Source organism: Garra rufa, chromosome 22, assembly GCF_049309525.1.
Source record: "Garra rufa chromosome 22, GarRuf1.0, whole genome shotgun sequence".
NCBI classification, from domain to species: Eukaryota; Metazoa; Chordata; class Actinopteri; order Cypriniformes; family Cyprinidae; genus Garra; species Garra rufa.
In genome coordinates this window covers 13,887,833-13,904,235 of record NC_133382.1, presented here as the reverse complement: position 1 = coordinate 13,904,235, position 16,403 = coordinate 13,887,833, and the positions used below count along the sequence as shown (strand labels likewise).

Below are 16,403 nucleotides of genomic sequence, written 5' to 3'. Positions count from 1 at the left end.
GCATAAACCTGCCAGCTCCTTTTACATCACTGTTGTCTTGTTAAATTTAGGTATTTTATGCTTCGTTTCAAAGTTCATTCCCATTCTAGAGCTTGGACAGCAGAGAGTATGTAATTATCCTTCCTGGTAGAACTACTGGCAATGCGTATTGAGTACCGGCCCAATTTAAACATTGTACTAATGCACCACCATACTCCCACTTTGTGTGACCGATTTAACCTGAGATGAACCATGCATACCTTTTCCTTTCGATGCGTTAAAAATATTTTTGAAATGTATAATGTCATTCAAAATATTTCTTTCAGTATCTTTACTCATATAAATTAATCAGCTGCACAATGTTAGTAAAAGAATGAATCATACAGTGAACAAATAAAAACATTTAAAAATGATATCATTAATATAAATTAACTATGACATTGTCTTTAATAGAATCCTGCGACTACACTCACAGTAGGGTTGTGTGTTTTCAGCTGGCACTTTGCAAGCTGCGAGACAAGATTTAATTTGCATTGCAGGCATATATCCAGAGCGCATCTCAAAAGAGCTGTAGCTTTGTGTGAAATTTCAGATTTAGTCGATCTCTCAGTTAATGGGATGGCCAGGGTTAAGAGTACTGCTCCACAAAAAGCTGGTGAAACTCCTTAATCTTTGCCAACACTATCTTCAGCTTCTCTTTTGGAGGAAGGATGGTCATTCTGTAGGAGAAGAATGCACAAAACAGGTATACAGTTAACAGAAGGATTGAAAGAATGTTAAAGTTCAGTGTGTTTTCTAAAGTGTCAATATTGCTAAGTAATTGCTACTGTAATGAATACGATACATACATTTGTAGTATGCAGGGGAAATTCCCGACATAAGCATAGGACATTTGCGTTGACGCTGACTGGTTAGGTGACGTTTTCTCATTAAAATCATACATTCTACTGAATGAATAGGAAGTCGTATGGTAATACTAGGGAATACCACTATGGAGGTGTGGTGACTTCACTTTTATGACGCCATAAGCAATCCAGTATTTAAATGTAGATAAGTGCTTACAATTTTGACAGCATTTAACAAACTTTTTTTTGTTTTGCTTTTTGTATTGCCTTTTATTTCAGATGTTAATTCGCTCATTAATTTCCCATCACCTCCTTCTGGACTAGGACAATCAAACCTTTGTCACAAACATATCCATGGCTAATCTCATCATTCTTGTTAGTATAAAGGGAGAGTAACCTGAAATGGTAGGTGCCATCTCGCTGCCCAAAGCCACTGCCAGGAACCAAACAAATGCCTTTTTCTTCCAAAAGCTTCATACAGTAGAACATATCAGGAGCTTGTCCCTTATCCTAAAATTTAAGTGGTTAAGGGAATTCGGTTAGAGTTTATGATGCCGTTTAATTCAACCAAGTGAACAATAATACTGTACAGCTATGTAAATGTGTTCATATTGTTCTTAATTAAGTTATTTGCTGAAGACATCACACTTTTTTCTAGGGACGTGCTCGTAAACTAATTACAAATTTAATATCAAATCCTCAGGTGATAAAGTGTATATTAAGTGCAGTGGTAATACCTACTAAAAGCAATCCTGCAATCCATACTTTGTCATTCTAAGCCAGTCTTTGTGGTTCAAGGGCAGGTTATATTCTCAAACTATTCATCATTATTCTTAAATTTTCACTATTATGTATTGAACAATATGGAAGCCTGTTTCTACTACTGAATAATACATTTTTTATTTTTTATCAGAAATGCGTCATAACTTGCAATTCTGAAACTTGAGATATAAACTCACAATTGTGAGTTGTAAAGTCAAAATTGCAGAATATAAACAATTGCCAGTATCTCGTAACTTCGCCTTTTTTCTCAGAATTGTGAGATATAAACTCGCAATTGCGAGTTATAAAGTCCATTTCTGAGGAAAAAAAATTGCGACTTTATTTCTCAGAATTGCAAGATGTAAAGTCGCAATTCTGACTTTATAAATCACAATTGCAACTTTTTATCTCACAATTCATACTTTTTTTTCTCGCAATTGCAAGTTTATATCACGCAATACTGACTTTATTTCTCAGAATTGCGAGTTTATATCTTGCAATTCTGACTTTATAACTGACAATTGTGAGTATATATTTTACAATTCTGAGAAAAACGTCAGAATTGCGAGTTTGTATCACGCAGTTCTGAGGAAAAAAAAGACAGAATTATGGGACAAAAAGTCGCAATTACCTTTTTTTATTTTTATTCTGTGGCAGAAATAGGCTTGCATAGAACAAAAATCTTCTGGAGCAAATAAAGTCAAATATTCTGCTGCATGATAAATGTATTAATTTTATTCACCATAGGCCTAAAATCAGAGAATATTAACAACAATATTTGAAAAATATATTCGAAACACCCACTGCTTGGCCACAATATTTCCATTTCTAGGTTAGTAAAGGATTTGTGACAGCTCTTACAGCTTGAATGCACTGAAGAACTAGTAGATTTCACCTTCAATTTTAGAAGTAGTCAATTGTTAGGGCTAGAGTTGGACATGTCCCAGTAAATTATGGTAACTCAATGGAATAAGCTGCTTGAGTCCCAATCAAGTCACTTCAAAAGGGAGTAAAGGTAAACATTAGCATATTTAGCCCTTTAGCAAATGTCTGTTATCAATAGTGTAGCAATGTATGAAGCAAGTGACAAGTGAACAGTTGTAAGGTTAACTGATCACATGTTGATCCTACCTTGGCCTCCTGAATGGCTTTTGGTGGGAGTTGGATACGTGGGAAAGTATACATTGCACCCTGCACTGGGTTACATTTTATTCCTGGGACCTGATTCAAAATTTCTTGCGTCATGTTGGCTTTCTCTGCCAGTGCGGTCAAAGTGTCTGTTCGTTCCTGAAGACAATGGAGAAAAGATTTTATTACTTTCTTGATGGCTAAAAATTTGCAAACTGGTACACTCTAAAAAATTAAAGGATGCTCTTTTTTTAAAATTGGGGATTGAAACAAGTTTAGACCTGTGAAACCATCTTCGACACAAAATAACACATTTACTTACTTTTCAACATTTACTTTTCCTATACAATCAGCATCAAAGCATGCTGGGAAAAATAAATGCTTCTTTGCACACAATTGTTAATTGTTTCCAACTTACTAAAAAGATGCAAGAATATTGATATAGAATAAGTGATGACTATATATTAAAGGGGTCATCAGATACAAAATTCACTTTCACATGTTGTTTAAACTGAAATGTGTCTTGGCAGTGTGTACACGATCACCGTATGATGCTAAAAATATAATGAATAAAAGTTTTTTAATCTCTATGAATCATAACCCCTTTCTCAGATCAAGCCATTCTCAGATTTTTGGCTGTGTGAAGTCACTCAGGCCAAGGCCCCTCCCACGATTGTTGACTGACACTGACGTTTAACCATAGGCCCACTTTGAGTGGCTGTAAACAGTCCGCCATTGTTTCAACACCTAATGTCGACATCTGAGCCGCTGAAAAGGAGTGGATTACTCTTGTTTTTAAAGAGAATGCGCCCCCCGATCTACATATATGCATTTACATTATTAATTTCACCAGACTGCTTTGTAAACGAGGGTCAGTATAAGCAGGTTTTGCTAAAAAGTTGTTCCTGAAGAATGGATCGGACCATCAAAGTGACGACAGCCAATCACATCCAGCTTGGACCATGACACAAACATGATTGGCTAGCGTTTGCACTAGTATTTGCATAAGGCGATCTGATTGGCTGACGCCTGTATTGGCGCTTGGAAAGTTTTCAACTTCTGCCACGAGCAACACCAGTGATGCGACGCAACAGACCCACAATTCAGTTCGGCAATGCTTGACATTACTCCATTCAAAGAAAAGGAGAGGTGTTGACAGTTATAACTGCATGAATAAGAATGGTGACTTCAGAATGGAAGAGAGGGGCGGGGTGAGCAGTAGCTCATTATCATTTAAAGAGTCATGCACCAAAACGGGTTGCTGTGAACAGAGCTGTTTTTGACTAGGTAAAAAGGGTGTTGTTTTACAATACCATTAAGACATTTTAACCAAAGTATGTTAGAGACCAGGGGTGCCCAACCTTGTTCCTGGAGATCTACCTACCTGCAGACTTTAGTTCCAGCCCTGCTCCAACACAGCTGTCATTTTATCAAGTGCTATCTATAAGATTAATTAGCTGGTTCAGGTGTGTTTGATCAGGGTTGGAGCTGAACTCTGTAGGATGGTAGATCTCCAGGAACAGGGTTGGGCACCCCTGTTATAGACTTATCATGTGTAGACCTTTAAAAATTACAGCTTGTGTAAAATGGGCATCCGATGACCCCTTTAAAAATATTATTTCTTGGTCAAATACTAATTTCTTTTTGTGATTTAAAAAAAAATTACATGTACATTTTACACAAAATTAACTGTTGGATATTCAAACATTTATTTTGGTATGTTCAAATGATAAATGCGTAAAAAAATAAATATATATGTATATATTGTTGTGATACTTAGTTTTTTTCGGCCACTGAGTTATTTTTTAGAGTGCACAAAGAAAACATTCAACGGGACAATATAGACCTTGATAAATGTGTCATATGAGGGTTCATCTGGTTGTGGTGGATTGACCACCACATCTAGAAGAGCCTGTCCAGGCACTGGAGGACATAGCCGCACAGACACCAGCTTAGTGAGTTGAACTTTCACCTGAGGGTCTAGATTTATCACCTCCATATAACCACCACGAAATCCACACCTTAAAGAAGCAAGATGGACAGGTTTAGAGCTTAACTATTACTTCATGTATTTCAGAACATAAACTATTGAGCATACTATTTGGTCAAAACAAATAATTTCTTTTTAATTAATTTTCTTTAGATTGACTGCAAAAGTGTTTGCAATTGGTGAATGCAATATGTGATGACTGTGCTTAAATGTGCTTGCATGACATGCGAGATCAAACTTCGATTATGGAGCTTAAAGAAAGCATGTTTGAGGTTATGTTTACTATATTTGATTAATTCTATGTATGATAAATGTTTATATGTGAATAAAAGCCTAAAATCATCTTTTCATTATATAAATTATAGAAAGCAATCATGTCTTTTTAGAGTTCTTGAAACTTTAGAATTGTCAAACTTTTGGTGTAATGGGCTTTCGATGGAAGGACAGAAACCTCTCAGGCTTTATTAAAATTTATTCAATTCTTTAATATATCCTATGGAATAATTCTCCCAAATTACCTAAAGATCATTTGCATTTCTCTTGTTTTGGATACTCACTCTCCCATGTAGCACTTTGACGTTGAGTGAAACGAAGTTAGTTCTACTTTCTGAGAGTATTCTGGACCCATTTCAAAGAGCACCTTCTTAAAGGAATGAAATTTACACCCGTCCGCATAAACATTGTCCTGATAGACCTGGATAAAACAGAGCATGTTGAAAATACTATTAATGTGTGTTTTTGTATGTATTTAATTACAAAAAACAAATGCATAAGCCTATCATACAAATCACCTCATCAGCCATGAGGAAAAGGTGTTCTGCTGCAGCAAATCGGATCACGTCCTCAATGCACTGTCGGCTTTGCACTTGGCCTGTCAGGTAAAGGCAAACAGAGTTGGCAGATTATTTTGATGTTTTCCAGCCCTATGACTATTCATGTCTCATGTCTTTGTTGTGTACTCTGTACGAAAAAGGAATGCATCGTTATGTTCACAGAGACTGTTCGTCAATCCTGATGCATGTCTGAATGTGATGTGTGATTGTTTAGTCCTGCCTAGAGCAAGGAGGTTAAGAGAGTAGAGAGTAACAGTAAACAGTCTGATGTTCGCAAAAACTCTGGTGTCGTCTCGTTCATTGAACAGTACAGTCTTCACAACTGCAACAACAATTCTATGCAAATAAAACTTTGGGTAATTGAGAAATCCTTAATAAATACTACTACAGGGTTCTGTAAGTTTTATAAAGGTAAAAGTAAGAGTCTTTTTAATTAAGTGAGTTCATGATTAAAACAACAACAAATATCTGTCAATGAGGTCAGAAACAGAAAACTAGATTTGTCATCACACCTGTGGGGTTGCCAGGATTGATAATGCACAGTGCTCGAGGGGTGCAGTGCTTCTTTGCTTCCTGTAGGGCACGTTGTAACTCATTGATGTCCAAACTCCAGCAGTTGTCTTCATCCAGATAATAACTGATTTGTACAGCACCCAACTCAGCCAGAGCAGCGGAGTACAGTGGATACTGAGGGATGGATATCATCACTCCTGTACGAGATGCTCCTTCTCCTGACACCAGCAACTTAAGCATTGTCTGACCCACAGACAAAGACAGATCTTTAAAAGTAATTCTGATATTTTGTTCTCTAACACATTGAAAATATTAAAACATTAAGAGTGTCTGTAGTATCCAGGAGCTCATGAATAAAACTTTGTCAATTTTATTCTAAAAGTATACATATGTTAAAAAAATAAGCTTTTGCACACACATAAAAAGCCATTCAAAAAGCCATGTACACTAGAATCTATGCAAAGTTCACTTTTTAAATTACTTGTAGCAGAAGTGCGAACACATATTAGCCTTATTCTAGCCTTATTCTTATAGACCAGCTAATCAAGGTCTTAATAGGTATACTTTAAACTTCCAGGCAGCTGTGTTGAGGCAAGTTGGAGCTAAACTCTGCAGGACACCGGCCCTCCAGGATCAAGTTTGGTGACCCTTGGATTAGACTAACAGTTAATTTTCATTATTTACTTTATCTACAGGTCATTAAATCTTAAATTTTAAAGTAAAATAAAATAGTGCAGTAAAATAGCATTCATTTTAAGTTACAGGGCAGTGCTGAGTTTTCAGTGTCCTTGGCAAGGGTGTCAAAATTTGCTAAACCCACAAATTAAACCAACCCATCTGAACCTCATAATCAAAGTTGTCAGAATTGAAAACTAGGTTGAAAAAAAGGTTGGAGTGTTGGAGCAGGTTGGACCTAAACTCCACAAGACTGCAGATAAGTCTCTACAGTGTCTACAGTGATGATGCACATACCTACTGTATTTTGTATAAATCTATTTTCATGAACATTTTTTTTTTATTTAATGTTACATTTTGGTCTGTTTGTCGTATCTGCTTACCACGATCGCATCACTGGCTCCTGTGGATAAGTAAATGTTGTCAGGGTCACATTTGATTCCTCCATCTCGCCGTTCAATGTAGCGGGCAACGTCCTGCCGAACCAATTCAATTCCCTGGCTTGTACTGTAAGCACCTGAAAGATCCAGAAAGCCCAAAAATGTATTCATTTGAAAATTGATCTAAATATATTAAATTGATCTAAATAACAGCTAAACACACAACAGTTGTAGCCTATATATATATATATATATATATATATATATATATATATATATATGTCCTCTAAGGAAGCAATATCTTTGTCATAGTATCCTTTCAATGGTTAAGAGAATTTCTCATGACAACAACAACAAAAAAGTACTATGGAAGTCAATGGCTACTGTCAACTGTTTGGTTACCAACATTTCACAAAATATATATTTTTTGTGTTCAACAGAAGAAAGAAGCTCATATAGGTTTGGAACAACTTGATGATGAGTTAATAATGACAAGTTGGGTGAACTATCCCTTTAAAGTAAAAATAATGTCCTTTTTTATTTACAACCTTGTTTCAGCCTTTAAATATAAAAATGTTATTACTTAATGTCTCTTGTCACCATGGTGTAATGGTGTAACAAAGTAAGTCTGAAGTCAAAAATCAACATAACTAAAACACAGACCACTTCTCAACGCCAAGTACTATTATTAAATACTATTATTATTCATATTAAATAATTTTTAATTTAATCATATAAAATGTAATATTTAATAAACAATAATAGCCATTATAAAAGGACATAAACACAAGCAAATAAGTCAGTAAAAAGTACAAAATTAGTGCTCTGATACAGCATTAAAGTTACATAAAAATATAAAGTTACCCTCAGCCAAAACTATTTGCTCTAAACAAACTATATCTCATGTTTATCCACTACAGAGACATCAGGTTCCTAAGTGTTGATGCCCTGGTGCTCACATCTCAGGAAAGAAAATGAGGGTGTGAGGGTTAGAAATACTGTGTGTTCAATGTCACTGTACTGTTGTTTAACAACATAACGATTGTTCAACAAGTATAATGTCCAAAAAAAAAATACTTTCAGTAGACAAAATTTTTTTTATTTAGGACCTTTATACTGTGTGCCATTGTAAATATTGTGAGTCTATTCCTCAGAATCCTCACAGCCTCATTTTCATCCACATTACATTCATTATGTGTCTAACCTGACTAAGGTCTATATATACATGCAGCAGAAATTGAGACTCATCAGCCCATGCAACCTTTTTCCAAATTTGTAAAAATCTTCTATTGTCCAATTTTGAGACTCTATTCATACGAATCATAGTCGCAGTTTCCTGTTCTTAGCTGACAGCTCTTCTGATTGAATAATTGCGTTAACAAACAGCTGAACGGGTGTACCTAATAAAGTCACCAGTGAGTGTACACATAATAAACTAATAAACCAGATTAGTATATATGGGCCATTCCACCGAATGGGTGTCATTTCTGTCCCCAGGACATAACATGTACAAATATGCATAAAAATTCACTATAAAGTACATTTTATTATTAAGCAAAGTGCCCTGCACATTAATCTGACTGCAAATTTTAAATATTTAATTAAAATGATCATTAAAAACGACCTAAAACACTGAAAATGTTGCATTTATGCATGTCCCCAGTGTCTAACGTTACATTTTAACATGAAATATAATGTTTAAAATCCTTCAGAAATCATTTTTATTTTGTATTTTTGTGTACCTCCATATCCCAACTGTGATTTAAATACATTTATTTTAAAATAATAATAATAGTTTAGATATAATACACATTTTAGTTGTGTCCCCAGGTTTTCACTCAGTCCTGTTACCCTAACACATTCCCCCTCTAAAAAACTGGGAAAATTCCACAAGACACATTTTCAACATAATATTGTAACGTCTGGATCTTCAAAAGGCAATGAAATGGCCGAAAGCATGTGGTCTCATTTTCTTTTCTGTATATTTGATACTATTGTAATGGTGGCAGGGAGTGTCATTATAAATATTCCATCCTGTTACCTAAATAATTTGTTAGATGTTACTTGTTTATTTTAAAAAATACAAATCTTTGATGAAACACTGTAATTTGCTGAGTATCATCATAATATTAGGATGTACTTTATGTGGCTATATTTTATGTATTTGCTCATTTTATCATAAAATCTCAGTCCTGTTACTGTTACTTTAATAAAGTGCATCACAAAAAAAAATGATAAACTTGAGGTTTGAGTCACGTTTAAATGAAAAAATTAGTTTGTGTACTTTAGAAAAAAGCACCTTGTGTAGATAAATAGTCATTTTTTGTTAATGATAAATATATTTTTTTGACTATGAAACCAATGATTTCTTTAAAATAAACACTTGCCTGAGGGGAAAATAAAGGAGTTTGTTGACATATTTTTAAACATGCTTTTTAAACGACATAAGAGTTTTAGTAACAGGACTGAGAAAAATCCATTCGTCTTCCACTTTAAAATTCTGTAAAAAATTTAATAAAGTTACCTGAGATGGACCAATAGACATTTTGAGTAGTTAAATATATGTATTACTAGATTCCATCTAAAAAACAGATAGAATTTATATATATATATATATATATATATATATATATGTGACCCTGGACCACAAAACCAGTCTTAAGTCGCTGGGGTATGTTTGTAGCAATAGCCAAAAATACATTACATGGGTCAAAATGTTTGATTTTTCTTTTATGCCAAAAATCATTAGGAAATTAAGTAAAGATCATGTTCCTTGAAGATTTTTTGTAAAATTCCTACTGTAAATATATCAAAATGTAATTTTTGTAATATGCATTGTTAAGAACCTAATTTGGACGACTTTAAAGGTGATTTTCTCAGTATTTTGATATTTTTGCACCCTCAGATTCCTGATTTTCAAATAGATGTCTCTCGGTTAAATAGTGTCCTATCCTAACAAACCATACATCAATAGAAAGCTTATTTATTGAGCTTTCATATGATGTATACATCTCAGTTTTGTAAAATTTTACCTTATGACTGGTTTTTTTTTTTTTTTTTTTTTTGCAAGAGTTTTGGAAGAGTTTTGGAAGCAAATGGCACCCATTAGCATTAGCATTGACTAATGACAACTAATGACTAATTAATGTAAATTTAGGACTATAGAGTTTCTATTTCCAGCTTTCAATGTTTTTCTAAGGTGTGGATGTTCGCTTAAAAATCACTCCATTTATCCAACTGGTGTCAGATATGATGCTATGTCAGATATTATTTTAGACCATCACCAACTAACTTTACTAAAGCACTCTATAGACCCTTCACACATGCTATGCTTCATGCTATGTGATCATATGGTGGCGAGGAAAATGAAAGGAAAAACATGAACCAATAATCTGCACTGTTCATGTGACAATAATCAAAAAGAAAAATCAAAGGCTGGACAAGAGATCGAGTACATTTCGGCAACAAGTCGTTATTAATTTTGAAAAGTTTTCCAGTACCTAGACTTTCTCCACCACACGCTTGGAGAATGCGGCGAGCTCTACTTTTGGTATCTTCTGGAAATTTGCTGTCTTCAAGAAGATCTGGATAAGAGCACAATGCCAAGACCTGACAAATAAATGGAGCATACGTACAGTATATACAAAAACTACTGCTCAGAATGCAGCATGACATACACAATATCTCATAAACACACCTGTCTGAAGAAAGTGATGGGTTTCTGGCCCATAGCATGGCAGTCACCGATGTTGGCTTTAATGACCTCTGTGAATGGCTTTTTAATTCCCTACAATGATGGAGCAGTTAATGAGAAAGTGGGAAAGGTAGGGAAACAAATAGAATTAAACAAACAAACAAACAAAAAGAGGACAGAAGATTTATAACTAGGCTTCTTAAATAATTAGAGAATTTTCATCCAAATCTGACCCTGGAACTCAAAACCAGTCATAAGGGTAAATTTGTCAAAATTAAGATTTATACATCTGAAAGTTGAATAAATAAGCTTTCCATTGGGTTTGTTGGGAAAGGACAATATATGGCAGAGATACAAGTTTTTGAAAATCTGAGGGTGCAAAAAAACAAAATATTGAGAAAATCGCCTTTAAAGTTGTCTAAATGAAGTTCTTAGCAATGCATATTACTAATAAAAAAAATTGTTTTGATATATTTATGGTAGGAAATTTACAAAATATCTTCATAGAACATGATCTTTACTTAATATCCTAATGATTTTTGGCACAATTTTTGACATATACAATGTATTTTTGGCTTTTGCTACAAACATACCCGTGACACTTAAAACTGGTTTTCTGGTGCAGGGTCACAAATTTGCTTAAAAAAAGGCTTGAAAAAATGAGTACAACCTTGATTAAATTCAACCAATGCATAATATTGTTGTACATAGTATGTCTTTCATAACTTTATGTACTATATACTGCTCTGACAGCAAATTTTCACATCTCCTGCAAGGTCAACCTCTTTTAGTGCCCTGATATTTCATTGGGGGTTGCTCAACTTGTCTCCACAAAATTCTCTCACATGTGTTCAGCTGTGTTTAGGTCGAGTGAAATATTCGTCTACAGTAGGATTTCCTGGAAAAGTTTGCTCCGGCTGGTAAACACCTTTGAACTTACACTGTTCTGTGGTGATTACATAATAGGTGTTTGTGTTTTGGGGATCCACTTTATTCGACATTGAAATCCCCTCTAGGTCATTACTTGTTCAGTCCATCGAGTTCAGACATCCATGCTTTAAATCATTCCTGCTTTAGCGATTAGCAATGACAGATGAAATGAATCACTGTTTTGATCTAAACGCCCAAATGGGTTTGCTAAAAGGTCTGAAATTGTTTGCAATTCAGTTTAATTAATTCAGAAAGTTCATTCAAGCAATGAATCATTTGTAGCTGTTTCTCAGACCATAACAGAATATTTCGCAGTGAGTATCTTGTGTGGCTACCAGCTGCTTTATGTACTGCAGTGCTTCATCTGCATCAGATTTAAATGTCTTACGGACTGTTTCACAGGTGCATGTGCAAAATTCTGTAAAGCTTATTTGGATTTTACAAAATTACCTTTAAAATACAATATCCTAAAAAAGGGATGTTTGTTTTTTTCCTGAGTTTAGGATACAAAACTTTCAAACTTCTATCAGTTTGCAAGCAATAAAGCATTATGTTGCTTGTAAATCGCTCTGTACTGCAGGGAAAGACAATTTTTAACCACATATCCATAGCAATATCACAAAAGAGTATTAAAAATATGGTTTAAAAAATTATGGGACATCCATGCACCAGTACTGATAAAAGGCTAGAAATGCTTCTGGCTGCAACCCTCTGTAACACTCAATATTTTTGAAAAAATTATAATTTAGATTAAAATAAGAATTCATGTGCCTCCATTCTGTTACGCTCTGTCTGTTTGAAGCATAGGTGCACACTTAGCGTGTGTTAAAGAAGTCTTTGGAGTTTAACAGAGACATTTAGACATCATGGAAATACTCTTTTAATTTTCTAACATTTCCAGATAAGGATACAACCCCAAGATGTAAGCTATCCAATGAGAACAAATGTATCAGCACAGCATCAGGAAGGCAAGCCATTTTAAACTGTAGGCTAATGAGTTAGTTAGAAGCATGTCTCATGTTTAGGACAGCTTGGATTAATTTTTTAGAACTCTGTTCACCAGATTGTACAATTCTTCATTGATCTTAATGCTCTGATATTGTTAAAATTATTATCAAATAGTTATGATGTGTATAAAGGCATTTTAAATATTCTTCATATTTTCATAAAATATAGCATTATAATATTAGTTTGATATAAACTGTAAATTCAGCTTCTGATGTTTAACAATCACTAAAAAATAACTACAATATGTGAGAAGCAGGAGGAGTCATGTACAACAAGTGCTTGCAGTAGATAAGAGACTGTCATCTGTGAGAAACTGTCAGACAGCCGGCAGCCAACAAAGTCTTGCTGCCTTTGCCCAGACAGTCAGACTTTTGAGGCACCACCATAATGTCTACAATTCTTAAAAACAAATGCTTATTTTCAATAGACAAATGAACATTTTTTTCAAAGCTCCTTAAGGCTGCATTTTGTTCTTAGATGATGTTACAGAAACATTTGATTCAAACATGCATATTGTTAACACTAATCCAAATTAGTTTACAAATAATAATTAAATATTATCACTATTTATGTGATGTTAGCTAGTTGAATTAAACCTGTCACAATGCAGATTCTATAATATCAGTAGGTCTGCACTACTATGAACAGCTTAGTACAATGTTTCCATAGCCTACTGTTTGGAAAAGGAACAGAAGGTTGTATGCTGTGCAGCATGCCATGTACTTATAAATAAATAAATTCGCGTGATTGCCTTGTGTTAAAGTTTTTTAACGCCTATAGTATTTAAATGATTTTATTAATAGATGAACTGATACTCACCGTCTTGAGTTCTCTTTCGATCTGAACTGCCCTCTGGACTATGGGACCCCTTACAGCGTATTCCACGCGTTTAACGTTCGGGTTCATTGTGTCCATCGTCAGGACCCTCTCACGGTACTCACAGCCGTTCTCAGTCATAGCAGTATCTCCGTGTGTTCCTTTTCAAAGAATTTCTGGTGTAAACCTGGAGATAACAGGACACACGTGTAATACTCAAACAAGACGGCAATAATGGAGATAACAGAACAGACGTGAAATACTCAAATAAGACGGCAATAATCAAGGATTTCATGCATGCACATTGTTTTTCGTCTTCTTTCTTTCTTTCTTTCTTTCTTTCTTTGACAAGAGGTGTGCAATGACATCTGTCTCCGTTAGTTTTCGTCTTTCATCCGCTCTTGATTCTATGGCAGCCCATAAAACCGCTTGTGGGAAAGTTATGAAATTTGGCACACAGATAGAGGACAGTCTGAACATTAACCATGTTAAGGCCCTAGGAATATAGGCAATGCTAGTGGCGCCGCCCAAACGACTTTTTTAAGTAATATTATTTTATTTATGGCTGCACAATATATCGAAATAAATATAGTTTATGCAATAGTCATATCTCAAAGTCTGCCATTACCTAGTCATCAAAAAAGTTTAAATGGCATATTCACCTCCATATAATGCCTATTAAAATGGTGTTTATAAGCACATCCATAGAAATACAAGCACAGCACTGCTTGTAATGGTAACCACCAGTAACCAAGGAAACGCTATATTGCCTTTGTTCCATAAGCGCCACCTGTTGTCAGGGAGTGAATCTGCATTCTAAATTATCTGCTGTTTTTGTTTAATGCAGCATAATTTAAAGGAGAACTCCGGTGTGATATTGACCTAAAGTGTATTGAATCATGATACCGAGTGTGAACGTACCTTGCATATTTCATCTCGGTTTGTGTCCAGCTGTCCGAAATCTGGGGTCAGTTAGCCGATGCTCACAACAGCTTGTCAATGAAAGTCAATCGGGCATCGAAGGAGCCATGTAAATAAATCACTGTTTTACGCCATTTACGAGGCACAAAGTAGCTCCACACTTCATCGGTAGACTTCCTAGGGCCCTGACATTTAAAACGAGACATTGAGAACTCAGAAAAAGCACCGGTAGTCTATTTACAAGAAGATTTATACAGACATCTTCCACCAGGAACAGAGCAGTCGCCGCCATCTTAAATGTAGTCACGATAAGTCGAGTGTCGAGCACGAAGGAAACTACAACCTGATACGTTGATAACCTGATAAATTCATTGGTGCTCCACACTCGATTTATCGTGACTACATTTAAGATGGCGGCGACTGCTCTGTTCCTGGTGGAAGATGTCTGTATAAATCTTCTTGTAAATAAACTACCGGTGCTTTTTCTGAGTTCTCAATGTCTCGTTTTAAATGTCAGGGCCCTAGGAAGTCTACCGATGAAGTGTGGAGCTACTTTGTGCCTCGTAAATGGCGTAAAACAGTGATTTATTTACATGGCTCCTTCGATGCCCGATTGACTTTTATTGACAACCTGTTGTGAGCATCGGCTAACTGACCCCAGATTTCGGACAGCTGGACACAAACCGAGATGAAATATGCAAGGTACGTTCACACTCGGTATCATGATTCAATACACTTTAGGTCAATATCACACCGGAGTTCTCCTTTAAGCTGAAGTCAGACCGTTTTGTTTTTGCTTCAAATTAAAAAAATTACACAATCTAATTTGAATCAAAAACTGTATGTAGCTGTGTTTGGATTGTGAGTAAAATGCAGTGGGGTGGCCTCTAATTTTAAATTGCTACATATTTGTCTGTTACACTTCATCCTGTAATAGAGTGTTAGGGGCCGAACGGAACATGAAGCGTCTTTTGCGCGCGCAAGTTCGTTATTTCAAATGGAGACGCGCGGCTTGCGCGCGCATATTGGAAGCGACGCGGTCGCGACGCGCTCGTTTTTTCCAGGCGCGTCCGCGCCGAATCGATTTAAAAACATCTCAACTTTTCAGAATGTAGCAAGCGCACCGCAGGTCATGTGACATGAACTAACCAATCAGCTTCCTCACGTTTTTCCGTTACATTGAAACCTCAGCAGAAACATGGAGGAGCAGCTCATCATTGTGGTCCAGGGATTTCTTGAAATTTATGATTTGTCAAGCCCCCATTATTTTGACGCTAATAGAAGAAACAATGCATGGAGACGCATAGGCTTGGAGCTAGAGCGCAGCTGATGGTTGCTTAGAAACGGCAGACGCTTCCGGAGCGCAAGCGCCCGAGCGCTTTGTTGATAAGGAAGAAAGCGGCGCGCCTAGCGTTTTCCACGTGTTTTTAGGTGCGACATGTGAACGGCCCCTTAAGCAGGGGTCCGTTCTTCGTACCTGGCTTACTACATCCAAGATCAAATGACACATCCAAGATCAAATCATCGTGCTAACTATGAGCTCGCTATTCCGGTTCTCCGAACGCACCTGTTGTTGATGATTAGTATAGCTGGATGAAGTAATTTGAGATCACTGGGTGGCTTAAAAGGGGGTACGTATCGATAGTAGAAACATTGATCAGCAACTCTTTGATTGGTCGGTGAAAATGTTGAAGAAGCGCGCTCAGTATTTTTCTGCAGCAAGAACTGCAGCAAGAACTCTTGATTGAGGGATTTCAGGAGTTTCAGAGTTTAATTAAAGGCTGCAAAAGCAAGGAGACGGGGCTGGCAAAAAGTAGTGAACAAATTAAATGCGTTAATGCTGCCCATGTTACATGTTTTTTCCTTGATATGTTATTTTATTTATATTTTTATTTTTTTATATACTACCGTTCAAAAGTTTGGGGTCAG

The 16,403-nt window shown here is 35.8% G+C and overlaps 1 protein-coding gene across 2 annotated transcripts in view; it reads right to left on the bottom strand.

Moving 5' to 3' along the window:
• Window positions 1–293: 293 nt before the first annotated feature.
• Window positions 294–16,403, bottom strand: part of LOC141297609 (alanine aminotransferase 2-like) — a 31,753-nt gene continuing 15,643 nt past the window's right edge. For both annotated transcript variants that reach the window (XM_073828030.1, XM_073828029.1), the window contains 11 exons: window positions 13,557–13,740; window positions 10,803–10,892; window positions 10,606–10,714; window positions 7,109–7,242; window positions 6,050–6,293; window positions 5,496–5,575; window positions 5,262–5,398; window positions 4,561–4,735; window positions 2,718–2,873; window positions 1,222–1,334; window positions 294–698 (listed from right to left, as the gene is read on the bottom strand). In XM_073828030.1, the coding sequence (XP_073684131.1) occupies window positions 608–698; window positions 1,222–1,334; window positions 2,718–2,873; window positions 4,561–4,735; window positions 5,262–5,398; window positions 5,496–5,575; window positions 6,050–6,293; window positions 7,109–7,242; window positions 10,606–10,714; window positions 10,803–10,892; window positions 13,557–13,694 (1,467 nt within the window). In that variant the 5' untranslated portion in view covers window positions 13,695–13,740 and the 3' untranslated portion in view covers window positions 294–607. The remainder of the gene's footprint in view (window positions 699–1,221; window positions 1,335–2,717; window positions 2,874–4,560; window positions 4,736–5,261; window positions 5,399–5,495; window positions 5,576–6,049; window positions 6,294–7,108; window positions 7,243–10,605; window positions 10,715–10,802; window positions 10,893–13,556; window positions 13,741–16,403) is intronic.